The 27,562-nt window shown below is 55.9% G+C and overlaps 1 protein-coding gene across 2 annotated transcripts in view; it reads left to right on the top strand.

The window, feature by feature from the left end:
* Nucleotides 1–27,562, top strand: part of KCNQ4 (potassium voltage-gated channel subfamily Q member 4) — a 56,554-nt gene that overhangs the window by 16,697 nt on the left and 12,295 nt on the right. Inside the window, exons 2-9 of one of the 2 annotated variants that reach the window (XM_032614304.1) lie at nt 15,582–15,672; nt 16,330–16,456; nt 16,665–16,840; nt 17,483–17,608; nt 18,010–18,120; nt 18,312–18,407; nt 21,389–21,477; nt 23,213–23,374. In XM_032614304.1, the coding sequence (XP_032470195.1) occupies nt 15,582–15,672; nt 16,330–16,456; nt 16,665–16,840; nt 17,483–17,608; nt 18,010–18,120; nt 18,312–18,407; nt 21,389–21,477; nt 23,213–23,374 (978 nt within the window). The remainder of the gene's footprint in view (nt 1–15,581; nt 15,673–16,329; nt 16,457–16,664; nt 16,841–17,482; nt 17,609–18,009; nt 18,121–18,311; nt 18,408–21,388; nt 21,478–23,212; nt 23,375–27,562) is intronic. The other variant, XM_032614313.1, reaches the window with a different exon arrangement.

Genomic DNA, 27,562 nt, shown 5'->3' on the forward strand with positions numbered 1-27,562 from the left:
TCACTCAACAAATATTTATCGATAATCTGCTCTTACACCAAGCCCTGTTTTAGGTGTAGGAGGGATAGTGGTGAACAAGATAGATAAGTCACTGCATTCATGGAGCTTACATTATGGGGTGCCAGGGGCCCAGAAACTGTATCTTTCCCTGGTGTCCACCCTCAGGCCCATACCTCTGGATACCCGGGAGCAGGGACTCTCTCCATTACCCACTCGTTCATCCCAGCTGCCCTGGTATCAGCACCCATCTTCAGAACATTGAGGAAGGGGGTCCAGTGCTCAGGGTCCCAACCCCAGGGACCACCCATCTCCATAAGACGAGCCTGGGCTTGGGGGCAGGACCTGGGCTCAGGCCCTAGCCCTTTTCATTTCCATGTGACTCTGAGCCCCTTACAAGAACCTTCCTGGCCTCAGTTTCTTTATCTGTCAAGTGGGGCTTTGGGGAAGCCCAGAGGAAGTGAGGGGAGGGAAAGACCTGTCAACTCCAGTATTCCCCATTGGTGGACAGCTCCTTTGGCTGTGGGTGGAGGTGGAGGTGTGCCCAGGGCTCAATATCATCGTCATTATCAACCCAAGATAATAATAGCTACTATCTATTGTGTTCACTGTGGCCAGCCTCATGCATCTTCTCATTTAATTTATTCCCCACAACCAGCCCTGTGTGGTCGCTGTATCTTCCCTCCCCATTTGCCAGGTGAGGAAATTGAGTCTCAGTAAGGTGAAATGACTTGTTTGAGTTCACATGCGAACCTACCTGACTCTGGGAGCCCTTAAGGACTGTACAATGAGGGTGCTGCCTGGCACCTGCCCCTCCTGGGCACTCAGCCTCGAGAGTAGTAACCCAGCCCTAGTGCCTCCCCCCACCTCCCTCGGGGGCTGGCACCACCCCGAGTCTGGGCACTGGGTCCTACAACACTGGCCAGGGCAGTACCAGGGGCCGGATCAGGCCAGGACCCGATTTAGGGCCCTTGGCACCTCTGGGTCCTGGAGCGCTCAGTTCCCAGCACGCAGCGTTGATGGGTGGGCGAGCCGCGGGCAGTCGGGGTGTCGCGCCCCCATCTCCGCCCCCGTCCTCGGGGACGCGGCGGCACCTTCACACTTTCCGCTTGGCCCGCTGCTCGCCTTTCAGGCCGCCGCGTTTTCAATTGTTAATTTGGAAACGGAAAAAGAAGCCGGCGGGGCGGGGGAGGCCGCAGGGAGGTAACTGGAGCCGCAGCGCCGCCCGCGCCCCTCCCGCGAGCGGTGCCGGGTGTCGGCGACGCTCCGCCCCTCCCAGGAACAGCCCGGGGCCCCGCCCACCACCGCGTCCCGCCCCTTCCAGTATGTCCCTCCCCTTGCTGACAAGGCGGGGTCAGCCCCGAGGACCCCTGAGCGGGAAGGGGCCCCTGAGGGGGAAGGGGCAGAGGCCGTGCCGGGGGAGGAGTCCCCCAGGAGCCCTCCTCCCCAGGAACGTCTCCCTCTCCCCGAGGAACCCCGCCTGGTGTCCACCTCCTCTGCGTCCCGAAGTGAACCCAAGCCTTTCTGCAACCCCTCAGCTCGGGGTTCATCGGGGCCAGACCTCTGCCTCCAGGCTGCCGCACTAGGGATCATTGGCCCCATTGGACAGATGGAGAAACTGAGTCCCAGAGAGGGACAGTTCCCTTGCTCAAGGTCATGCAGCCAAGGCTGAATTCTTGAGCCTGGCAGGGGTCAGGATCGGAGCTGAATTCAAGCCCGGTTCTTTCCGCTCTCAAACGTGTAGGGTTCTGTCTTCCTCAGAAGAGGAGGGGGCGTCAGGACCAGAGGTGCAATTTGTCCCCTTCCCCCGACCTCCAGCCCTGTTTCTGTGGGTAATGAGCTATTGGAAGTCCTTCTTTGGTCTACCCTGACTCCTCCTTGCTATGATTATTCAATTATAGGGGAGTTTTGGAGGTAGAAGGAGGTCTCTCTAGACTTTCCACGCACAGGAGTGCCATGCAAATGAAATGTAAAAGACCTTCCACCTCCGGGAGACCCTAGAAGTCCCTCAGGACTGGCAGCTTCAGGAGCTGCCTCCTTCATTTCCCATTGGGAAGTCAAAATCATCAGTCCCAGATGGATCAGCAAAACATGGGGCTCTTGAAGACCCTTACTCAACCCCTTCCTCTCCCTGAGAAGTAAACTGTAACTCAGAGAGAGCTTTCCAACCCCTCCTGAGTGGTGGCAGAGTCAGGATAGAGAGCCTGTTGATCCAGGTTCCTAGCTGTGTCCACATCCTGTGCCTCCCCGTCTGCTGCCCCCAACCCTGACACCTTTCTCAGAGCCACGAAGCAGGGCCTTGCCTTTCAAGGGACTCTGAATCAGGCGGAACCTCTCCCCTTAAAGGCCGAGGAAACTTGCGGGCGGAGATGTCTGCAGATGTGCTTCCAGCTTCCAGCCTAAGACCCTCCTCACCACCCCTCCACCTTGGCTGTGGAGCAGGCCATGGTCGCTCAGCAAGCCTTTCCCAGCTGTCAGGGCCCATTGGAGACAGTCTTGCTGAATTCAGTCTGGCTGGTCCTGGATTTGGGATTCCCATGGTGAGCAATGCTCTCAGGGCGGCTGTAACCAACTGCCCCAGGTGTGGCCTTGTTAATAGCAAATGCATCCAAACGCTCCTCCCCTATCAATCCCCGTAAACCTCCCCCTGGGTGAGATCCTCAATGGCTGAGTCTGCAGGACTCCCAGGGTGTCCTCCCTAGGGGGCTCAGCCCTCCCCAAGCTCCTGTTCCACCCTGCCAGCTCTCGGTGCCCTCTCTGCTCTGGGAGAACCAAGCTCTTTCCCCTCTTTTGACTCTTCCCTCCCTTCCCCCTTCCCCCTTTGCACAAGTTCTGCTGATTCAGAGGACAGAAGGCTTCTAAGAGGTGACCCTGACCCCTGCCAGGCTCAAGTAGCTGGAGGCCTGGGTAATCCTCGAACCCAGTGCCACCCTTGACACATACAGCGAGAAGGGCAGGGGCGGGCCCCATTCTGCCACCAGGATGAAGGAATTTTCAAGGTGGGCATGAGGGACAGGTGCCTGGGTCCTTCTACAGAAAGAGGAGAAATCAAAAAACATTACCTTAGGAATAGGGAAATCTGGGTGTCAGTCCCAGCTCTGCCACTGATCTCCTGTATCATCACAGGTAGGTCATGCCCCTCTCTGGGACTCAGTTTCCCAACTATAAAGAGAGGATTCATTGACCCTAAGGGATCTTTCAGTGCCAAAATATAGTCAGTATCTGCTCACCTCTTGCCACCTCTATTCCCGTTGTACAAGTCACCATCACCTGTCGCTTGGATTAACCATTAGCGTGTCAACTCAAGACAGGGGTGAATGCCATTGCTTTCCCCATCCCCTCTTCGTGCCATAGTCTGTTCTCCACTCAACCTCCTGTGTGATCTTCTGCAAACGTAAGTCAGATCATGTTACTTTCTGCTCAAAACTCCCCATCTCACTTGGACTAAAAGCCCAAATCTTCACGCTAGCCAGTAGATGCTCTGCTTCCCACCTCCCTCCACTGCCTACTACTCTCCCCCTTCCTCACTCCGCTCTGGGAGCACTCCTTTCTTTGTTTGTTTGTTTTTTGTTTGTTCGTTTTTGCGGTACGTGGGCCACTCACTGCTGTGGCCTCTCCCGCCGCGGAGCACAGGCTCCGGACGCACAGGCCCAGCGGCCATGGCTCACGGGCCCAGCCGCTCTGCGGCATGTGGGACCCTCCCGGACTGGGGCACGAACCCGCGTCCCCTGCATCAGCAGGCGGACTCCCAACCACTGCGCCACCAGGGAAGCCCCAAGCACTCCTTTCTTGATGGTTCTGGAACACACCAGGCACCCTCTGGCTCAGGTCTCAGGCACCTCTCTCATACCTCATTTCCTTCTGCCCAAATGTCACTTTCTCAATGCTGCTTTCCCTGACCACCCTCTGTAGAATAGCTCCCGACTCCCATACCAGTGTTCTTTGTTCCCATTTCCTTCTTTATTTTTCTCCATCATCGTCTGACAGTTTGAACATTGTCTTATTTATTTATTATCCATCTCCCCCCATGAGACCGTAAGCTCCATGAAGGCAGGGATGTTGTCGGTCTTTGTGCCTGGCTCACGGCGAGCACTCAGTAAATACGTACTTACTGAATGAGTGAGTGAATGCTCTGTGGCTCTGGACTGTGGGGTTCCTGGGTGTTGCTGCCCACCCCAGTTCCCTCATAATCCCGTCTGCTGCGGGGAGGGTTGAGGTGTGGAGCTGGGAGCGGCCAGCAGGGTGTGGGCACCCTGGGTACCAGTACCAGTCAGAGGTCCAGTGCTGGGTCGTCCCCTCTTTCAGGAAACTTTTACCCAGCTCCCATCCTGAGTTGGGAACAGGGCATTCCAGGTGAAAAGGACAGGACCTCAACGAGCTCTTGGTCTGGGGGAGGAGACTGGTACTCAAAACAGTGCTTTTCACGTGTTGAGGCAAATGCCATGATGGAGGTGAGTGTAGAGCTGGAGATGGGGGATTAAGGGAGCATAGAGTGGGGGCTCCCACCTAACCCAGCCGTATTGGAGGAGGGGCAGATACAGCATGGGCAAAGGTGAGGAGCAAAAAACAGAGCAAAAAAGTTCTGTTTGCTTTTTTGGGGGGGAACAGAGCTGTGACAATGGAGTATTGCGTGCCAGGTGGGGCACTGAGTGGTGGAGAGTCAGGTGGCGGGGTGAGTAAGGGCCTGCCTTGCAACCATGCTTAAGGTGCTTGGGCCTGAGCCTGCAAGTCGGTGGATTTCACACTTTAAACAAACAAACAAAAAGCAGCAAAGCTCTTTGTTCAAATGAAATCTTATGCCCAGCTCAGCATGTAAAACTGAGTCACCCAAATCCACACAAGCTGCTCAGGTAGAACCAGGGGAAAGTTTCCATTGGCCATCTTGTTTAAGTTTCCAAAATTCAGGCTGCCTGAATTCCACCCCTTAGTTTGCTTTCACTTTGCTGGCCTCCTGCTTGGGAGGACACGCTCCCTGTTTATTTGAGGAGTCAGCGCTGCCTGGCCAGCCCTGGACAGATGGATAGCCCCTGCCCGCTCCTCGTTGCCACCCTTGACATGTTGCTCAGCCCACTTACCTGGTGCACCAGGTAGTCTAGCTGGCATGGCTCAGGGAAGCAGCAAGAACAAGTAGGAGGCTTTGGAGCTGGTTCAGGTGGGAGAGAACGAGGCTGTGACTCATAAAGCACCTTGTCGAGAAGACACCGCCTTCTATACCATACTGGGACCAAGACCATTCACACTGGCTCAAGAAAAATTGGCATGTGGAGGTGGAGAACACCTACCGGAAGGAGAGGGAAGAATTTGTAAGGCTTCACAGCAGGAAGCACATCTGGGCTTTGTGGAGTCGAGAGGGGGAGATGAGATTCTGGAGCGACAGTCTCATCTCCACTTCTCTCTGCACCTCCGCCAACGTGCTTCTATGGTTCTTTTTTTCCCCTAAGTCATACATAATCTTTTATTCTTTTTTTTCATCCATTCATGTATTATTTCTTTAAAAATTTTTTTTAAACTTTAAAAGAAAAATTTATTTATTTTTATTTATTTATTTTTGGCCGTGTTGGGTCCTTGTTGCTGCGTGCAGTCTTTCTCTAGTTGCGGCGAGCGGGGGCCACTCTTTGTTGCGGTGCGGGGGCTTCTCATTGCGGTGGCTTCTCTTGTTGCAGAGCACGGGCTCTAGGCATGAGGGCTTCAGTAGTTGTGGCTCGTGGGCTCCAGAGCGTAGGCTCAGTAGTTGTGCCGTGCGGGCTTAGTTGCTCCACGGACTGTGGGATCTTCCCAGACCAGGGCTTGAACCCGTGTCCCCTGCACTGGCAGGCAGATTCTTAACCACTGCGCCCCCAGGGAAGCCCTAAAAATTTTTAGTGGAATCTAGTTGATTTACAATGCTGTGTTAGTTTCAGGTATACAGCAAAAAGAATCAGTTATACATCTACAGATATCCACTCTTTTTTAGATTCTTTCCCTATATAGGCCATTACAGAATATTGAGTAGGCCTCTATGGTAGGCCTTAATTCCATGCCTAAGAGAAAGAATCTGATTGTCTCAACCCTACCTATGTGTGTGGGGGCTGCTTTCTTGGGTCAGCGTCCATCTCCCGGCAGCCAGGAGAGGGGCACGGAGACACGTGGTACCACAAGGGGTTGGCCCTTCCAGGGCTGTGCTGGCTGTCAGGGCCATCTCCAGAGCTGCCCCATGTCCTGTGTGCCCTGTATGATGCAAAGGGCTGGGCTGAGAGGGTGAGTGGTGCCAAATGCAGCCTGTGCTTGAGGGTGGGTCAGCCCAGGGCAAGGGTTACCTGGTTCTAATGGGGTCATTTGGAAGGGTCAGTTTCTATCATTTTTCATGCTAAAGGGAATGCCTTTTCTAATTGGTCCTCCAGGAGGGCACATTTTTTTCATAGTTTGTACTATGTACTGGCAGCTGCTGTCCCTCCAGGGACATCCTCAAAGAATCTGGAACTGAGCTGAAGGCCAGCCCTTTCCCTTCTGCCCCACGGCTGGAGAGCTGTAAGGCTAAAGGGACTTTAGCCGTTTCTGAGTTGTCCCCTACCATCGTGTTGCAGATGGGGAAACTGGGACTCCACTGAGACCTCACTCCTAGCCCTGAGCCCCAGCACAGGCCTCTGGCCCAGAGAAACGGCGGCCGCAGCAGCAGCCCTGGTGCGGGGCCCTGGGTCACGTGCTTTTGCTCCCTTTGCCATATTTAGAATCGCTGGATCAGGGGAAACTTCTCGTCCCAGCCCCTGAGGATTCTTGGAAAGAGCCTCACTCTGAGGCCTGGCTGACTGCCCCTACCCTTTATCCCCCTGCAAGAGAAAGTTCGAGCCTGTTCTTCCCAGAGGAGCCTGGGACCCTCTGGGCCACACTGCACCTCTGTCAGGAAGTGCCTCTCAGGTCTAGTTGAAGTTCCTTCATCAGTATCAGCTCGGGTTTGGGGTTTAAGAAGCCCTTTTCTGCTGGAAGGTGGTGGGGGTCATGGCCTCTGCCTTCCAGGAACCTTGGCTGAATGGGGACAGACTGGCCCCAGGGTTCCATAGCCAAGGGAAGATAGAACCTTGCATTTGGGGTCCTGGTCTGGGAGGCAAGGAAAGAGTCACACTCTCCCAAGGCCAGATGCAGAAATGAGAGAGCCAGCTGGTGGCCAGGCCGGGGGCAGACCCTGGCAGGGCTCAGTGTGGGAGGGGGGACACTGGAGAGAAGGAAGGAAGGAAGGAGACCCAGTGGGAAGGAAGGGGCAGGGCCTGGAACTGCATTTACTTTGGCCTTGTGGGGAGCGGGGAGGTTCCCTCATCCCACACAGGCTCCTTCCTCCCTCAGAATCATCATGCTTAAAAAAGCAAAAAAAGCCCAGCCCAACCCAAGCCAAACCAAAAATGCGTGTGTGGAGCACCTGCGATGTTCTAGGTCTTTTCTCCCATCCTCCCCTATGGGGATAACCGTCCTGTGTTCCCATTGGACCCCTCTCCAGGGCCTGGTCAACTCACTTTCCCATTCTCCACACCTGCGGTTTCGAACCTCTTCAGACCCCCACCCACTCTGCTCCCTACTGAAAAGTAGATCTGGCCTCCTCTTCCCAGAGAAAGCCGAGTCCCCTGATGGGGACTCTTTAGGCTTCTCCCATCTGTCCCCCAATCTCCTCTCCCACCTGGTCTCTCCCTCTTCCCGCCTGTCACCATGGAAACTGCGGGGGTCCTCTCTGCTCAGCACCAGCCCTTCCCCTGCTCTGGATCCCAGCCTCCCAGCTGCCCTGGGGACTTCACTCCATTGATCACTGCGTCTCTCTCTCACATCTTCAACTTCTCCTTCTCTCCTGGCTCCTTCCACTCTGGCTCTCTCATCTTAAAACAACAACCACAACCACAAAAAGAACAATGGCTTATTCCCTGTGCTCCGTATCCTTCTCCAGCTACGGATCTCAGCCTCTACACTTTAAACTTCTTTAAATAGTTATACCTCCACTCAACTGTTTCCACTTCCTCACGGCCCCTCTCCCTTTCTCATCCCATCTAGACCTGCTCCAGCACCCCCCTGCCCCGTGGCTGGCCTTGCCAAGGTACCCAGTGACCAATGTGTCACCAAATCCAGTGGACATTTTTCAGGCCTTGCTTGACCTCTTGGTAGCATTTGACACTGTCGTCCACACTCCCTCCTTGAAACACTTTCTTCTCCTGGCCTGGCACCTCTCTCTTCTGGTTTCTATCCCATCTCACTGGCTGCTCCATCCCAGTCTGGGTAGAGGGTCTCTCCACCCTCTGCACCCCTGGGGTTCCATTGGTTCCTCCTCTAACTTTGCCTCATGCTCTCTGGACTGTCTCAGCCGCACCCATGGCCTCAGTCACCACCTCTCCCTCGATGTCCCCCAGATCCACATTTCCGGCTCAGGTTTCTATCTTCATACCCAGAGTGTTTGCCCAGCCCTCTCCATCTCAACACGTCCAAAACGGAGCGCATCACCCCCACACCCGCTCCTCCACTGGGCTCTCCCATCTCAGTTCAGTCATGGCACCTTCATCCATCCAGTCCCCACACCAGAAATATGAGTTATTCTCTCTCATTGTCCCCATTTCCAGTTAACCATCAAGTCCTACTTCCTAACACTTTCTAACACTTTATCCAGTCCATTCACTTCTCTTTCGTGTTGCACTGTCATCTCTCATCTGAACTATTGTGGAGCTTCCTACTTGCTTTTCCCGATCAGTCTCTAATCCATGGTTCCTACTGCCCCTGAGTTGTGGTTGTGAAACACAAATCAGACCATATCGTTCCCTCTGTTAAAACTCTTCAGTGGCTTTCCATTGCCTTTAGGTAACGTTCGTAAGGTCTGAGGGTGCCTGATCTGGCCGTCTCTGGTTTCTCCTCTGCCCCTTCAGTTTAGGCCCGCACTTGCTAGAACTACCAGCTGCCCTGTGCTGCCTCCAGGCTCCCACCTCTCTGTTGCTTGCACACACATCCTGCTTCCTCTGCTTGGGGCACCCCACCCCTGTCCTCGTCACCTCCGCCTCTTCACTGATCCCTCTACTTTGACTCTGCTAAAGCCGTCTTGGGGTTCCCCCCCAGCCTCTGGGTACATTGTTACCACTTCATCCATCATATCACCACTGTGTTACACTCGTTAGTATCTTGGGGGCCTGTATGATTAATTGCTGGCTTTACAATAAAACTGGCTGAGTGTGGATGGCAGTGAACAATTTCTTTTATTATTATTATTTATTTATTTTTGGCTGTGTTGGGTCTTCATTGCTGCCCACGGGCTTTCTCTAGTTGCGGTGAGTGGGGGCCACTCTTCATTGTGGTGTGCGGGCGTCTCATTGCAGTGGCTTCTATTGTGGAGCACGGGCTCTATGCACGCCGGCTTCAGTAGTTGTGGCGTGTGGGCTCAGTAGTTGTGGCTCGTGGGCTCTAGAGCACAGGCTCAGTAGTTGTGGCACACGGGCTTAGTTGTTCCGCGGCATGTGGGATCTTCCGGGACCAGGGATCGAACCCGTACCCCTGCATTGGCAGGCGGATTCTCAACCACTGCGCCACCAGGGAAGTCCCTGCATTTCTTAAGTAAATGTGGCTCAGAGAGGTTAGGCGATAACCTCTTTTCTGCTGCCTAACCCACCCTACCCCAGCCCTCTTGCCTTCCATATCCCCATCTCTCCAGCCTTCAAGCATCTGTCTCTCCACAGACATCCCCAGAGAGTGTGGAGCTGAACTCATGGCTCACCCTTCCCTTCTACCCCACTGCTGGGTAGTCATAAGGCTGACACTCCCCACCTCATGTTGCAGACAGGGAAACTGAGGCCCAGAGAGGCACTATGCCTTGGTGGTCCAGGTGGACTTGGGTTCAGGTCCTGGCCCTATGGCTTTGGACAACCTAGTATACCTTTCTTTCTATCTTCTTTTTTCCTTTTTTTTTTTTTTTTTTTTTGCGGTATGCAGCCCTCTCACTGTTGTGGCCTCTCCCGTTGCGGAGCACAGGCTCCGGATGCGCAGGCTCAGCGGCCATGGCTCACGGGCCTAGCCGCTCCGCGGCATGTGGGATCTTCCCGGACCGGGGCACGAAGCCGTGTCCCCTGCATCGGCAGGTGGACTCTCAACCACTGCGCCACCAGGGAAGCTCCCCACGTGCCCCCCTTTTAAAGTGCACACAATTCGGTGGTTTTTAGTGTATTTACAGAGTTGTACAGCCATCGTACACCTCTCGGAGCCTGTCTCCTCACTGATGGACCACGGTGACTGTGGTGCCGCTCTCATGGAAGTGCTGGGAGGAGGGGTTATGAATATGCACATGGAGGGTCCCGCCAGTGCCTGGCCAACAGGAAGCCTTGGCCAGCAGGACCAGTTATGGGGTCACACAGCGAACTGGGGTGAAGCTGAGGTTGGCATGAGACCCACCTCCCCAGCAGGCTTTTCCTCCCCCACCCCGACCCCCGCCTTCGTACACTGTGGCTAGGGTTAGGGTTAGGGTTGGGGTTCCCTGGCATTAATTTGAGGAAGGCCCCGGGGTGGGGTGGGGGTGGGGGGAGGCAATGATTACAGCTGTTTAAAAAGCCTTGAGTTGGCTAGTAATTGAGTCAGCCACGACCACTCCCGTTCACTAACCTGGTGATTCTCAAAGTGTGGTCCCCGGGGGAGCAGCATTAGCATCACCAGGAACTTTGTAGAAATGCATATTCTCAGGCCCCAATTCATACTTACTGAATCAAATGCTGTAGGAGTGAGGCCCAGAAATCAGTATTTTAATAAGCCTGCCAGGTGATTCTGATGCCCACTGTAGTTTGACAACCATGGATCCAAGCAAACCATTCACCTATTCATCCCTAATCTCCTTGCTGCCCTCCTGAATGAGTGGGATGGTCACAGAATGGGTGAGTGGGGGAGGAAGGCCTGCAGTAAGTCTCACAATAAGCTCTAACCAGGGAGAGCCAGCCAGGCATCACCCACCCGTCCCAGCTCTGCCTGCTGGGCTGGGCAAGGGAGAACATGGGCCCCAAGTTGCAGCCAGGCATGCTGGGCAAAGATGCTCCAGTAAGTGGCTGCCAGCCTGGCCTTTCTGCTGGAGTGATTTTATTTTTTATTTATTTATTATTATTATTTTTTGCGGTACGCGGGCCTCTCACTGTCGTGGCCTCTCCCGTTGCGGAGCACAGGCTCCGGACTCGCAGCCCCAGCGGCCATGGCTCACGGGCCCAGCCGCTCCGCGGCATGTGGGATCTTCCCGGACCGGGGCACGAACCCGTGTCCCCTGCATCGGCAGGCGGACTCTCAACCACTGCGCCACCAGGGAAGCCCTGGAGTGATTTTAGAGGGCCCAAGCCAGCCAGCTCCTGTGTACCACCTATACTTTTTAGATGGGGAAACTGAAGCCTCAGAAGGGGCCAGAGACAATCCTTAGACAATCCTTATTTGTTGTGTGAATGAAGTCACACACTGGTTCTGGCAGACATGACCAGATCCCAGCTCAGGGCTCCTTCTCCCTGTCCCCTCCATCCCTAAGCTCCAGACATGATCTCTCTCTGCTGTCCCAAGAATGGGTGTCTGTGTGAGGACCTCTCAGGAGGGCCAAGGCAGCTTGGGCCCTAGCTCTGCCATGGATTCACTGAGTGACCTGGAGCAAGTCTGCCCCTCCCTGGGCCCATTTCCTCAACTGGAAGATGGGGATAATTATTCAGCTGCCTGGAACACAAGATGTTCTCTGACAAACTAAGTATATCTGTTCAACTGTACTGAGCATCTAACCCCCAGCCAGTGTATGAAGGCTGGAGGAGGCGAAGTTCAGGCGTTTTTTAAACAGTGTCTACCAAATAGAGCTGGTCAGGGTTGGAGACTTACCTTCTCTTCGCTTCTCAGGAAGGCTGCTGGGGGGCCCAACGGGTCAGGAATGGATGTGCTTGGAACTTTGGGAGCCTCTGCAGTGGGTACAAACTGGGGGCTTTGGTGACGCGGTGTTTTGAGGTTTGTTTAAGATGAATTTCTGCTGTTCGTTTACTCAGTCTATGAAAAAATAAATAAAGCAGATTCAGGGGAGAGAGAGCGGGGATGGGGCCATTACTTTGGAGAGGGGGTGGCTGGGGAAGGCCTCTCCAAGGAAGTGATGTTTGAACAGAGATCTGGATGAGTACGGGAGCAATAAATAGGCAGAGGAAACAGCAAAGCAAGTGCAAAGCCTGGAGATGGAAAAACTTTTGATGTGTTCCAGGAATGGCAGGGAGGTAGAATGGCTGGAGCACAATGATGGAGGGGCTGGAGAGAAGCAGATCAAGTTCAAGGGCTGGGTGGGACCGGATCTCACAGGGCCTTGCTGGACATGCTGAGGAATTTGACTGCCGCTCTCTAAGTGCCATAGGAAATCAGAGGAGAGTTCTGTGGAGAGTCCTGGTTTCCAGCTTTGCTTTGTAGGAAAATCACACTGATTGCTTTGAAGAGGGTTCCTGTTGGGCCAGAGTGGAGGCAGGGAGACCAGTCGGGGTGAGATGATGGGGGTTAGTCCGTCCAGGGCTACATTCTGTAGTTAGAGCCAATAGAAATTGCTAAAGGACGGGATGTGGAGGGTGAGGGAAAGGAAGAGTCAAGGGTCACTCTTTAGATACTTGGCCTGAGCCCCTGGATGGAAGGTGGTGCCATTCCTGAGATGGGGCAACCAGAGAGGAGAGAGATTTTAGGGCAAATTGAGAGTTTGTTTTTGGACACGTTGGGTTTGAGAGGCCCCTGGACAACCGAGAAGAGATGTTGAGCAGGCCGTTGACAGGTGAACTGGACTCGGGGAGAGGCTGCCACACCCTCACACCTGCTAAATGGCCAAGGCTGGGGGCGTCCCTGGTGGCACAGTGGTTAAGAATCCGCCTGCCAATGCAGGGGACATGGGTCCGATCCCTGGTCCAGGAAGATCCCACATGCCATGGAGCAACTAAGCCCGTACGCCACAACTACTGAGCCCATGTGCCACAACTACTGAAGCCCATGAGCCTAGAGCCCGTGCTCCGCAACAAGAGAAGCCACTGCAATGAGAAGCCTGTGCACCGCAATGAAGAGTAGCCCCCGCCCACCACAACTAGAGAAAGCCCGCGCACAGCAACAAAGACCCAACACAGCCAAAAATAAATAAATAAATTTATTTTAAAAAAGTGGCCAGGGCTCTTATGGTAAAGGGGTGGGGACAGAATTTAAAGGTTTTTCCCCCCCGTTTGTATTTTTAAGGAAATGCATTTTAAAATTGATGTTAGTTTGTTATTACCCAAGCAGCACATGTTTATTCTTTAAAAATACTAAGAAATGAGCTTCCCTGGTGGCGCAGTGGTTGAGAGTCCGCCTGCCGATGCAGGGGACACGGGTTCGTGCCCCGATCCGGGAAGATCCCACATGCCGTGGAGCGGCTGGGCCCATGAGCCATGGCTGCTGAGCCTGTGCGTCTGGAGCCTGTGCTCCGCAACGGGAGAGGCCACAACAGTGAGAGGCCCGCGTACCGCAAAAAACCCCAAAAAACTAAGAAATGAAGATAAGCAAAAAGCAAAACAAATGCCAAATCATTCTTAATTTTGCCACCCAGAGATCAGCCCTGCTGATTCTTGGTATGTATACACAAAATATCTATATTTTAAAAGTTGGAATCACATTGCTTTAAGGTTTCATAATCTGCTTTTTTCACGTAACCTATTGTGAAGTGGACATTTTAGAGATGTGTACCTATCGACGTGGAAAGAATAGTGGTGAGAAAAAAAAAATCTTGAAACACTCAGCAGGAAGCCCCAAACGTGACCCATTTGCCTGAGGTCAGCTGAGCAGTGGGATTAAAGGATTTCTGTCCAGGGCTGGGGTGAAGGCCCATCAAAATTTGGCTGCAGGCCTCCCAGAGGAGGGGGCTGGATGGAATAACCTCAGGAGTACCCTTCCGCCCCTGAGCCCTGTGTCGGTGGTGGTCCCCATTCCCAGTGGATGCGGCACTGGGTTCGCTGCGTTTGCTGTGGTTAATTATTGAACACAAGGAGCTGGTGTTCTCCCCAACCTCTCCCTGTGCTTTACGTCTTTGCTGACTCAGCTCCTGCCTGGAACTGGCACAGGAGGCCTCCTCTTCCTCACTCATTCAACCAAAACCTTTTACTGACATCTACCACCTACATCCTCCCTGCCCTGGGGCATGTGCTGGGCTGCAGCCCTATACCTGCCCTCCACGCAGGCTGGGAGCCCTGTCCAGGGAGGTGTAAGTGGGCCAGGGTGGAGCCACGCCCTTCCCATGTCCCACCCCATCCCCCCGTCAGCCCCCACTTTACGGATGCCGAGACTGGCTCAGAGAAGGTAGGTGACTTGTCCAGGGTCACACACACAGCAGGGCCGGAATTTGAACCCGCGTCTCTCTGACTCGGAGCCCATGCCCCTGCCACGATGAAATATGAACACAAATAAAGCGCCATAGACAGTGACTTGGGAGGCGAGCACTGGGAGGGGCGTTCTGAGGGAACAGTGGGATCAGGGCATCCCAGCAGGAGTGCTGGGGCGAGGGGACCGTGAACAGCATCTCATCAGGCTCCAGTGGTGAGTCGTTTCAGGCAGAATGCAGTGTCAGCAGTCCCAGGTGGGGACACTCTGGGAACACTTTGGAGAGGCTGTAGGTCTGTGCGTTTCCGGAGAAGCCCATGCCCTCTGGAGTCTCTTCCAGGAGCAACACCCCCATCAAAAGGAGGAGTGCTTCCGGGAGGCCAGCATTGTTCCCTTTTGCCGCATCTGCAGCCTGTGCCCCACATCTTGTCTTCCCTCACATATTCACATTCTCCCTGAGTCCAGCAGCTTCTCTCCTCACGCCCTTTCCCCTCTTCCCATCCACTGGGGAGTTGGAAACCCTGGCTCTAATCTCACCCCTGTCCTGGACATCCTGGGTGACCTTGGGTGAATCCCTTTCCTCCTCTGGGCCTCAGTTTCCTCATGTGTGCAATTAGGGTTGAGGGGAGTGTCAGATGAGTTGGATTCTAAAGTTCCTTCCATTTCTAACCATCTGGTTCTGAGCCACTCAGTAGCTTTCCACTGCCCTCCGGGAAGTTCCAGGGAAGTTCCAGGCCTCGATGGCATGGCTCCCTGCTGCCTGATTGCCCTCCCACACCCTCTCCCCCTCTGCATGTTCCCTCCCTATCTGTCTTCCTCAATCCCCTTTCCTTCCCTAGCTGTCTCAGTATTTAATTCCATAAGAACCCACGAAGGCAGAGGCAATTGTCCTCATTCTGCAGGTGAAACCATGCTTCTGCCATCTTGGAATTCATAGGGAAGGGGGGATTCCTGGGTCCCTCCCTCAGCCAGCCCAGACAGACCTACCACCCACAGCTCAGTGACCACCTCTGTGAGCGGCAGCTGCATCAAGGGCAACTGAGAGGGCTGTAAGGTGTCTGTGAGCTCAGCAGCCTCCTGGAGCTCGGGGGCTTCTCCCTTTGGTGTCCAGCACCAAGCCACAGCTCCAAGGAACTCTGATTCTTAGTCTGCTTTCCAGATTATTCTTCCCAAATGAAGCTTCCCTCCTCCTCCTCCTCCTCTGACTCTGCAGCCCCCTGCCAGAGGCTCCTTGGCTGCCCTGTCCATGCAGCAGTCTAACTCTCTCCTTCATGCTGCTATTGCAGATTTTTGCTGGTCTTCAGCTGCCTGGTGCTGTCCGTGCTGTCCACTATCCAGGAGCACCAGGAAATTGCCAACGAGTGTCTCCTTATCTTGGTGAGTGCCGGAGTCTGGGTCTGAGGGAGGCTGTGTCGGGGTAGCACCTCTGGTCTGAGGGTGAAGGTGGAGTGAGGCTTCTCATACCATGGCTCAGAGAGTGGCTTGCTGTGCTGTGTTCTCTGACCTGGTGGCTGCCCCTCTCTGGGCTTCATCCCTTGCTTTATAGCAGGTGTTGGGAGAGCTCCCGCCTCTATGCCAGGGCTTATGATGGGCCCAGAGGAGAGCCACTCCTTCTCAGGATCAAAACTGCTAACACCACCCCTGGTGTGATGGGGGTTTTCCCCCTAATGGGAAGCACCTTGGAGGGTCACAGTGACAGACAACCAACCACCCCTTATGTCACCTGGTCAGGGTTACAGAGGCTGGGATGGCTGGGAGGGGGAGGGTGGGATGAGGAGAAGAAAAACCCAGACAGCTCATGGGGACAGCAAGGGAGGATAGATTTGGGCTTTCAGTCTCTTTGGAAGACATGGAAGAAGCCACTTCCTTCTGGAATCCTCCTCAGGTCCATCCAGGTGTAAGAACCTCCAGGAGAGGTGGTCTGAGGAAATCCTAGTACCCCTAACCCAGGGACTCCGGGCTGGGTGGGTGCCGTGTGACCTAGACCCCGGTCCTGAAGAGTGGGGACCAGAACTCAGGCCCCTGGTCCCACAGGAATTCGTGATGATCGTGGTGTTTGGTCTGGAGTACATCATCCGCATCTGGTCCGCGGGATGCTGCTGCCGCTACCGAGGATGGCAGGGCCGTTTCCGCTTTGCCAGAAAACCCTTCTGTGTCATCGGTAATGGGCCTACCCAGACCCGCCTGACTCTTGACCCCCAAGCCCCAGGGTTAACACCCTGACCCCAGGACCCTGGCTGCTGACACAGACTCAACAGACCTTCCCAATCGCCCCCTCGGCCCCAGGAACCCCCAACCTCGGGTCCAGGCACAGGGTAGGTTGGCTCCCCGGCGCTGGCCATGACCTCGCCCGCTCTTCGCCCCTGCAGACTTCATCGTGTTCGTGGCCTCAGTGGCCGTCATCGCCGCCGGCACGCAGGGCAACATCTTTGCCACGTCTGCGTTGCGCAGCATGCGCTTCCTGCAGATCCTGCGCATGGTGCGCATGGACCGCCGCGGCGGCACCTGGAAGCTGCTGGGCTCGGTGGTCTACGCTCACAGCAAGGTGAGGCCGGGCGTGTTCGGGGGCGCGTCCGGGGCGGAGCTGGTGCGGCAGCTGGAGGGGCGGGGCCGCGCGGAGGCGGGGCCGTGGTAGGGGAGACCAGGGACCCAGCGCGGGCGAGGCCACAGGGGCTACCTCGGGGGGCGGGGCAAGGGCGGGGTCTGGAGGGGAGGTCAGGACGAGGCCAGGAGGCGGGGCCTGAAGGGCAGGGCTTGAGAGTCTCAATTGGAAGCTTCCGGGTTTGGGGGTCTACGCTTACAGGGAAGTGGGGAGCTGGAGCGGGGTCTGAGGGTGGGGCTGGGGCGCGACAGGGTGTGGGGCGGGATGGAAGCCTGAAAGTGGGGCTTGGGGGGCGGTGCAAGATGGGCTTGTGGGCGGAGGTCTGAGCGTGGAACCTGGAGGGTCAAGTGCAGGGCCGGGGCGTGCTCTGAGGTTTTGTGAGGGCCTCGCTCTTCCTTGAAGGCGGGGCAGGGTCTCCTTGAAGGGAGTTGCTGAGAAAGAAAGGCAGGCAGAGCCACCTCCAGGGACTTCCGAGAGGTCGGTACTCTTATCCCTTTTCAGAACGCCTCCCATAGGCCATTCTGGGAGCCGTCCACCTCCCCACCTGTGCCAGGTGTATGGTCTCATCCCTTGCTGACCCCACAGGAGCTGATCACCGCCTGGTACCTCGGGTTTCTGGTGCTCATCTTCACCTCCTTCCTGGTCTATCTGGCTGAGAAGGACGCCAACTCCGACTTCTCCTCCTACGCCGACTCGCTCTGGTGGGGGACGGTGCGTGAGGGTCTGTGCAGGGCCGCCCTTCTCCCTGGGACCCTCCCCGGCCTGATCATCGTGACCCCGACCTAGGGGCCTGTCCCTGTCCTCTCGACTAAGGCTGGGGCCTTCGTGACCAGCCTCTGTGTTAGTCCTCCAGTGGACCAGCATGTGACCCCATCTAGTTCCCTACATCAAGCCCTTGTGACCTGTACCCCTCTCCTCCACCAGCACGGGGGAGGGGGAGAATCCACTTATGCCTCTAACCAGCCCCCGTGACAAGTCCTTGTGACCAGTCCCTGTGGGCAACCATGGAGGCCCCCTCCCTTGTGATCAGGCTCCCACCTGCCTGTGACCCAACAAGCTCCTGCGGGTGGCCCCCGTAACCAGCCCTGCAGGTAACCTGTTTGTGTTCCCAGATTACACTGACGACCATTGGCTATGGTGACAAGACACCACACACGTGGCTGGGCAGGGTCCTGGCTGCTGGCTTCGCCTTAATAGGCGTCTCCTTCTTTGCCTTGCCTGCCGTGAGTCCCCCTCCACTTAGGATGGCCCAGCCCTGGGCGGGGGCGTCCTGGGGACAGATCCTGCTTAAGCCCCGTCCAGCATTTGCATGAGTGGTGGTGGGCACCTCAGATGGGCAGCGGTGGGGGCACCTTTGCTGCCTTTTGTTGTCCCCACCATCACCATATTCCGCGAACCATGCCTATCGTCCTAGGGCATCCTTGGCTCCGGCTTTGCCCTGAAGGTGCAGGAGCAGCACAGGCAGAAGCACTTTGAGAAGCGGAGGATGCCAGCAGCCAACCTCATCCAGGTACGGGATGCCCAGGAAGCCCCTGAACTGAATTGGTGTGTCAGCTCTGTATGATGACCCTCGTGTCCCAGCTTCACAACTATGACTCCACTTTGAAGCTCAGAGAGATGTGACTTTTCTGGCGTCACGTGCCAAGTCAGGGACAGAGCTAGGACGCTGGCTAAGATTGTCAGAAATTTCTCCCTGCACCACATGCCCAGTCCAGGGCTAGCCAGAGCTGTCCCATTGACCCACTGCAACCCCAACTCTACATGGCCTGATGTGGAGTGGAGACTGGACAAGAGGCCCTAGGTCCCTAGTGGAAACCCAGTCCTGCCACCCATCAGCTGTGCAGTCATCAGTAAGCCTGTTCTACTCCCAACACCTTAATTCACCCCGCAAGTGAATGTTGTAGCTACAAACCGAGAGAAACACGTTGAAAGAAAGAAATTGTTCTCTGAAGAGCATTTTACAGGGGACCTGGCCTGATCTGACCTTAAAGGGGAACTCAGGGATGACTACACTGGGAAACTGACACTTGAGCAGAGAGCTGGAGGATGGGTAGGAGTTAACTAGGTGAAGAGGTGAAGGGGGAAGCCTTCGAGGTAAGGGAACAGCGTGTGCAACGGTCCCGTGGTGAAAGGGAGCAGGGCGTGTTTGATGAACAGGAAGGAAGCTAGTTGAGACGGGAACAGAAAGCTCAAGTGGAAGGGTTTGGATAAGTGGGCGAGGCCTAGACCTGAGGGCCAGAGAGAGGAATTTAACATTTTCCTAAGAACAATTAGGATCCATTAACAGGTATGGAGCAGGAGGAAGGGGTGACATGATCAGATACGTGTTCTGAAAGGTGGTGAGTGGATTGGATGTGGTGTGTGGAGGGAGCAGATAAGAGGCTCTGGGAACAGTCTGGGTGAGGCGGGGTGGCGGGTGACTTGGACTAGGGTAGCAACAGATGAGATGGAAGGAAATAGGCAGATGCTGCGTATTTAGGAGGTAAAATCGGTGACATCAGGAGTGAGGGAGAGGGAGATAGCAGGGTGACTGGCTTGCCTGACTGGATGGTGGATGACCCTCCTCACTGGAGGGGGACCAGACTTGGGGCATGAAGAGTGTGAGTTTGGCTGGGGCATGCAGAGTCTGAGGGGCCTCTGAGCCCCCGAGGGGGGATGTTGAGGAGGCCACTGATGTACTGGTGTGCAGCCGAGGTGAGGAATGTGCTGGGCCTTGTGTGCAGATGGTAATGAAGTGCTTGCCCAGTGGGGAGAGGACAGAAGGAGAAGAGAAGATGGTCCAGAGCTGGGCTTTAAGGAACCTCAGCACTTCGCGGCTGGGTGGTCAGAGTTGAGCCAGCCAAGGAGGCAGAGAAGGAACAGCCAGACGGGTGGGAAAAAAGCAGGAGTGTGTGGGCTCAGTTTCCCCCACTGTCTGAGGCATTCCGACGGGGCACGGGGCTGAGGCAAGACTCTGATTTTTTTGTGACTCCGTGACTCAGCCTTGTGCAAGAGAAACCTCGGCGAGAAATAGTTCAGGGCACATATGCACAGCCTGCCTCGGCCTGCTCCCCAGCTGGGCATGCTCTGACCCCCCAGCCCAGGTCTGACTCAAGGCCCCCTTATCTTTCCTCCCCAGGGTGGAACCCCCCCTCCCATCTCTACTATCTCCAGCCACCAGCCCAAACTTTCCTTCCTAGCATCCCTTGGGGCACAATGGCTGCTGTTCCCTGGGAGCTGGCCTTCCGAGGGGCATCGTAGGGGCAGGCGGCTGGCACTGGCCGGGCCGAGAGACAGCTGGTATTGTGGTGCCCATAATTAATGAGACAGCTCTGGCAGCTGCTCCCCAGCCCAAGCCAGGGGCCTAGGCAAGCAGGAAGTAAAAATATTCCTGTCTTGGGAGGGTGCCTGGCCAGTGAGGTCAGCAGTGGGCGGTCCCTTAAGGACAAGAGGCACCCGAAGAAGGGTCCAGTTCTGCTTCCTCCTGCCCAGCACCTCCCAAGCCTTCTTGCCCTCGCTGATCACCCCACTCACAGTCCCTACCTGGCTCTTCGCTTTACCTCGGGGGAGAGGGACTGTCCTTCCTCTTGTCTGGTCGTCATCCCTCCTGCCGCAGAGGAAACCCTGCAACTTCATGGATGCTGAGGGGTTGGTAGGTGATGCTGTTTCCTCCCCTCGTCAATCCCATGGGCAGTGACAGGCAGCTGGGAAGGAGGGGGTGGGGTTATTATTAGTAACAATCGTTTATTCAGTCAGTGTTCATTCCCCAAACATTTGCAGAGCAGCCATCAGGTGCCAGAGGATACAGTGCTGGCCAAGACACAGCTTACAGTCTAAGGAGAGAGAAAGACATTAATCAAATACTCAGTGAATAGGTATTTATCAGCTGTGGTAACAGGATAACAGGAGTGTTTAAAGGGGGATCTTGGTCACTTTGTTATGAAGCAGAAACTGGAACTTGGTCACTTCGTTATAAAGCAGAAACTAACACACCATTGTGAAGCAATTATAATCCAATAAAGATGTTTAAAAAAAAGGGGGGACTAGGTATTAAGTGCCTACTATGTGCCATGCACTGCGCTTGGCATTTAATATACATTTGCCCATTTAGTCCTCACAACACTCTGTTAGGTAAGTAGTATTATGTCCGTTTCACAGATGAGGAACCTGAGGCTCTGCACATTTACTTAATTTGCCCACATGAGTAGGTGGCAAAGCTGGGGTTGGAAACCCACTTCTACCTGATGACAAAACCGCAGCTCTTACCTCCCACGCTCCGAGGCCTCTGGCTCTGATGCTGACTGTACATCACCTCGGGGCAGTCTTTTCTCTCCAGGCCTCCTTCTAGCCCTGCTGGTGGCTATGGAGTTGGAACTGGCCTCTGGCTCCGAGTACCCTTCAACTGGCCTGAGGACTGGGTTCTTTTGGGGGCAGAGGGCTGGTGGGGGGCTGAGAGGCCTCTCTGATGCCTTGTCCCCCACCACCTCCTTCCCGTTTCTTCCACACCACCAGGCTGCATGGCGCCTGTACTCCACCGACACGAGCCGGGCCTACCTGACAGCCACTTGGTACTACTATGACAGCATCCTCCCGTCCTTCAAGTAGGTCCTACTGCAGGGGTAAGGGGAGGTGGGTGGCTGGTAGTAATGCTCCTTGGGGACAAATGGCTGGGACTCAACCCTGGTGGGGGGGCAAAGGGGTGACAGCTCCCATGGGAGCATCTGGGGCTGGCTCTGTAGATCCTGTGTCACCCAGAGCCTGGACCGTCCTCTCTCCCACACTGCTATACCAGGGAGTGCGGTGACACTGGACACAGGGCGTGGGGTGGAGCCCTGCCCTGCTGGCTGAGCCCTGGGTCCTGGGGTTAGCAGGCCACACGCTCACCCAGAGTTGTTGCCACTCAGGGCAGTGGCCCAGGCAGCTCACTCCCCGCGGTCTGAGTTGGGGGCGGTGTTAGCGCTCGCCACCCTGGCGTATTGCAGCTGGGTAGAGACAGCGTGGCGTGGGCAAGAACGTGTGTGCCATGTTGGGTACAAGCACCCAGCCCAGCACCCCCATGCGTAACTGATTTTACTGTCCCAGGCAGCAGCCTTAGGGCCCAGAAGTGGGTTCGCCCCACTGGCCCAGGCTGGGGTAAGACTGCACGGGGGTGGCTCCACACAGGGGGATACTAAACAGCATCACCAAGGTCGTGTGGCCAGGTGCCTGGCCAGGCCCTGAGGCAGGAATGAAGACCTTGGAGAGCGGCTCAGTCCCGTGGGCAGGCGGGCAGTGAGCAAGGCGGGGCCGGGCTGCTGTGCTCAGCGTTTTTGCCGGTGCCTTTTTTGCCTCATTAGTTCTCCAAGAGCAGCTGTTGCGTGATCCCACTCACCCCTACACCTGGCTGCCCCCATCCCCGCTCCCTCTCAGCCCCAGGGGCCTTCCAGGGGAGGAGCAGGAGAGAAGGGGCTGGGAAGGAGGGGCTCCCAGAATTACACTGGTTCCCCCCATCTCTCCACCTGGCAGAGGCAAGCTCCCACCTTAGAGACAGGGAAGCTGGTTAGATTAGAAGGAGCCATCCTTTCTAGAAGTAGTCCTAAGGACTCAAGGCCAGGCCTTGGGGAGTGGGGCAGGGGCTGGTTTGTTAGAAATATGGTGTGTGATGGGGAGGAAAGATTTGGGAAGGTGGTCTTGGGTCCTCTGGAAAGAGGAACAGAGCTTGGTTTGGAAATTCTGGGTCCACTGATCCTCCTTTTCCCTGGACCTCGGTTTCCTCATCCATACAATAGACAAAGAGGACAAAGAGAGGCGATATCCTTCTTGGGTTATAGAAACAAGAAAGCCTGAGAGTTAAGAAGAAGCTGAGCCCTCAATCTGGTCTCCAAGAGCCCAGTGGCAAGAGTGAATGCTGCAGGAGGAGGAAGCTGGGCTGCCCTATCAAGTCTCCCTCCTCAGCCTCAGTTTCCCCCTAAAATCCAGTCGGATCTGGAGGGCGAGGATTTCAGGGCTGCCGCTGGCCTCCGGGTGGGCACAGCTCCACGTCCAGGAGCTCGGCTTGCTGAGCAGAGAGTGAGGTGGATTTGAGCTCCCACCTGCCCCCTTGGGAGGGTGCCCTCGAGTGGCGCCCACCCTGCACTGTCATACTTGGCACCCTTGAGGGTTTCCCAGGAGCTGAGTGTAGAGAGAGAGGGAGGAAGGCTAGTCTCCCACCCCCACCCCTGCCCACACGGGCCTGGGGTGTTTGCCGAGCACCTCCAGAGAGGCAGGGCCTGGCAAGATCTGTCAGGAGCTCAGTGCCCTTGGGTGAGGGGGCGGTGCCAGGGCCCTGCCTGCTGCTGACGGTGCCCTGTCCTGCAGAGAGCTGGCCCTCTTGTTTGAGCACGTGCAACGGGCCCGCAACGGGGGCCTACGGCCCCTGGAGGTGCGGCGGGCGCCAGTACCCGACGGAGCGCCCTCCCGTTACCCGCCCGTTGCCACCTGCCACCGGCCGGGCAGCACCTTCTTCTGCCCTGGGGAAAGGTAGGGGCCCCCCGGGGCTGCCACCTCCTCTTGCTTCTCCTCCTCCTCTTCCATTCTTTGTCTCATCCTCTCTCAGACCTGCCTCCAGCCACTATGTGGGTGTCTGGGCCTGTGCTGGGGACTCCCAGGCCTTGTCATGAGGCCTGGACCAGTTGTCATCAGAGGGTCTGACAGGTACAGAACGAGGGTCTCTCTGGAGAGGCCAGAGTGGACTCATCGTCTTGTCACCTTGGGTTCCAAGGGTCTGAGTGGGGGAGATGTCCACACCATCCTTTCCCATCACCTCCTCCATTCATTCCATTGTCCTCTTTCTTTCTCTGTTTCCACATCCCCCTCACTCTTCCATCCCTGCACTCCCATCCCTCCCGGGAAGCTGGAGAGAGGAGGAGGCCGCTGGCCACAGGTGCTTACAGCTCAGGTAATCGTGGACACCATACTGGGGTGTGAGGGCAGGGACCCCCCCCCCCCCAGCATGTTCCTCTAGAAGGGGCTTGACGATGAACTCGCCTCTCGGGAACGAGATGCCACCTGGAAAGAGAGCTCTGTGACTAAGAACTGCTGTAGGGCCTATGTAAACTCAACCAATGACTAATGCTCTTGTCTTGTGCAAGCCTTGTCCACAGCTTTGCTAATCCCAGAGGGTCCTCCTGGGATTCTCCCACAATGTCTTTCTTCCTTATAGAGGGACATTTTGCTGTCCCAACAGTCTCTTTCCCCTTGACCTGCCTCTCCTGGAGCGTTTGCATCTTGAAAGAAGAACAAAGAAAGAACAATGCTTACCCTCACGTAAATGTTCATAAATAGTGGAATTTCAGGCATATTTGGGTAAGGGAGGCCCACTAACTCACAATATGGGAAAGCGGCTTCTCCTGTAGAGGTGTAGTTTTGAGGTCAAGGATTCAATCCCCCCCACCACCACAATCACCCCGTTGCCTACCCATCTCTTTGTTTTGTCTCATCTTTACATATCATCCCTGAATCAGGTGGACATCTGGTCCTTGAGCCTCAGGTGTGATTCTGAGTCCCAGGCCCAGAACAAGGGAGGGGAGAAGAGGTGAGCCACTCGGGGATCAGAAGGTGGAGGTGCCCTGAAAGCCTCCGCGCCTGGCGCTGCGTGTCCTTGAGAAAGTCATCAAGCTACTCTGAGCCTCTGGGTTCTGGGCAGAAAATCAGCAGTTTTTAGGCTGATCAGGGGCTCTGGGTTTCTGGGCTAAAAGGGCCTGGGGAACAGGGAGGAGGGGGTTCTGGTGCAGAGGATGCTGGGAGCAGAATTCCTTTTCCGGTCTCAGTGAGGGCACTTCTGGCCAGGGGCTGAACAGGAAGTGGGTAGAGAGGGAGAGCCCCTCCAGGTCTCTGGGAGGAAGGGAAGCATGATTGGCCAGGGTAGGCTGGGAGTTCACTGGAAGAGGGTCCACGGTGCAGCCCCACTCGTATCCTTTGTCACTATCTGAATGTCCTACAGTGTTATCCCCACACCCACCCAACCACAGCTGACAGGGAGAAACTCAGAAGTTTTGGCATTTGAGCACCGCGGCCCACGGCCTGCGCCAGGGCTCTCTGTAGCTTCAGTTCGCTCTCGTCTCACTCTGCCTGAGTAGGAAGACACTGAAAATGGAGATTATCCTGGACTCCAGTACTGGTACCACCCCCCACAGCTGCTCTGGGTCTCTGGCCCCCCGAGGCCTAGGAACAGATGACTGCCGAGAGCTCGGCCATCACTGACTTCCAGCCTGTGTCTGTCTGCCCTGCAGTGTCTGTGTGGCTGGGGCTTATGGTGCTGGTGGTGGAGTGTCCCTTCTTCCCAGGGATGCCAGGGGGCTGAGCTGGGATTTCTAGGAGATCAGGCACCAGCCTCAGGCCAAATGGCCATATCCTTAATCTTGGCTCTCTGGGCCCTGTGGGGTGGGTGCCCAAGACAGGACCCCCTCCCCCAACACACACACACCCCGGTTGGCCACACCTTTAGTGGTGCTTGTGGGTGGATCCAGGCTGAGTACGTTCCCAGGGCTACACGGAGCAGGACTTCCTGAGGGGTGGCATTGCAGGGCCAGCACCTCTCTCTGTGGGTTTTGTGATGAGGTGCTAAGACAGTGGTTCTCAAAGCATGGTCCACTGACTCCCTGTGTCTGCATCCCATGGGACATTTGTTCAAAATGCAGAGATACTGGACCTCTCCCCAAGCCCACGGAATGAGCATCTCTGGAGAAGAGGCACAGAGTTCTGCATATTTAACGTGCTCCCCATGAGATCCTTATGCAAAGCTGGAGAACCTCTGCATTCTGGGCATGTGGGCTGGAGGATGATTTGAGCTGGGGGGTCCTTCTCTCCCACCAGCCACGGGAAGCCAGCCCCATCCTGGCAGCTCCCCATGTTCTGCCCACCTGCCTCCTTCCCACTAACCTCTGTTTGTGTCTTGTTCTCAACTTTCCAGCCAGATGTTTAGTAATAAACGGAGTTTCTTTCGGATCCACGCCAGCTGGAGACCGAGGTACCCCGTCGCCTTGTCCTGTTCCCGTTCCTCCTTGCCCCACCCAGTTCTGGGGCTGGAGAGGCGGACAGGATGGGCCAGAGACAAGGTGCATGTGCCTGCCGCTTGCCATCTGCCTTGGGGCCCTGATGAGCCCCTCGCCTTCCTGGGGATGCCTCTGCCAGGTCTGGTGCCCAGTCTTCCAGGGCCTGGTGCCCAGTCTGCAAGGTCTGGTGCCCAGTCTGCCAGGAGGGACACGTACAGGAGCCTTGGGATGAGTTCTGGCTCTGCCGCTGACCCCCCTGCGTGATCTTGGCCAAATTGTTCCCTTCTCTGGACCTCAGTTTCCCATCTATGGAATGGGCAGATTGAACTAGAGGCTCTCTGAGGGTCCTTCCCACTCTGACCTTTGCCGGGCCTTTAGCTTCCTGGCTCCCCGCTGACCACCTAGATCCTAGCAGATGCCTGAAGGAGCTGGGATTGGCACCTCCTTCGCTAACTCCAGAGCCCAGTTCTTTAGCTGCCTCATTTAGCCACTACATCCCTTGGTACCTGCCCTGTGCCAGGCCCTGCACTAGGAACACAATGATAAATAAAACATTGTGCCTAGAGAGCTGCAAAGAGTAACTGCTCTTCGGTGTGATGAGCACAACTAAGGCAGAAGCAGGGGGCCTGTGGAGCTTGGGTCAGGCATTTCACCCGAGGAGGCCCCCAAAGGAGTGGGTGTGAGGGAGGGCCTTCCAGGCCAAGGAGGCGACACGCACCAAGGGGAGGGGGTGAGAGAGAGCGCGGCTTTGGCAAAGAACAGGCAGCCCAGCGTGGAGGTCGGGAGCCGAGGCTGGGTCATGAAGAAGCCAAGGGCCCCGTGAGCTTTATACTGTTGGCCCTGCCTGGCAGCTTGGGCTTACAGAGTCCTGGGTTTCCCAAAGTGCCTCAGGAGCCTTGTGGATCAGGGGACCCATGAGGAGGAGATGGGTGACGGAGCTCCTGGCTGCTCTACCAAGAAGCAGTGTTTCTTAGAAACATGGGTCCTGGATCTGAGCCTGGCTAGGGGACCTCGGGCATAAGCCCTCTGTGCCTCCATTTCCTCCCATGTAAAATGCGGACGATCGTAGGGTCTGCTTCCGTTCAAACTGTGCCTGGCTCAGAGGAAGTGCTATATAAATGTCAGCCTCATGCAGTTTGGTATGTTATGATATGAGCTTGGAAACCACGGCTGTAGGACACGGGCACATGCTGGAGGATAAAGCCGAGGAGTCTCTGGGTCAGATCTGCCCCTTTGCAAGATTCCTTGGGATGTGTGGGTGTGGTGGGCAGGAAGGGCGAGGCCAGGGTGGAGAGGCCAGCCACGTGCTGTTTCCCAGTCCTGAAGAGAGGGGCTGTATGCAGCACCAGTAGGGGTAGGCTGCCTTCCGCCACGCCTCCACCACCGAGCTTGGCCTTTGGCAGGCAGATGGAGTCCTTAAAGAAATCCCTGTGGGAGTGAGCACAGGGGTTGGGTCCAGCAGAGCAGTCAGAGGGCAGCCAGTGCCCCGAGCTTACCCTCTCACACGGGGAAGCCCCAGTCAAGCCCACACATCTGTCCCCCAGACACCAACAGACGCTGCAATCAGTTTCTCACTGGCGCCATTGATGTCTTGGGTCAGAAAATTCTTTATTGTTGGGGGCTGTCACATGCATTGTTCAGCATGTTTAGCTGCGTTCCTGGCCTCTACCTGGAT

The sequence above is a fragment of the Phocoena sinus genome, chromosome 1, assembly GCF_008692025.1.
Source record: "Phocoena sinus isolate mPhoSin1 chromosome 1, mPhoSin1.pri, whole genome shotgun sequence".
Lineage (NCBI taxonomy): Eukaryota > Metazoa > Chordata > Mammalia > Artiodactyla > Phocoenidae > Phocoena > Phocoena sinus.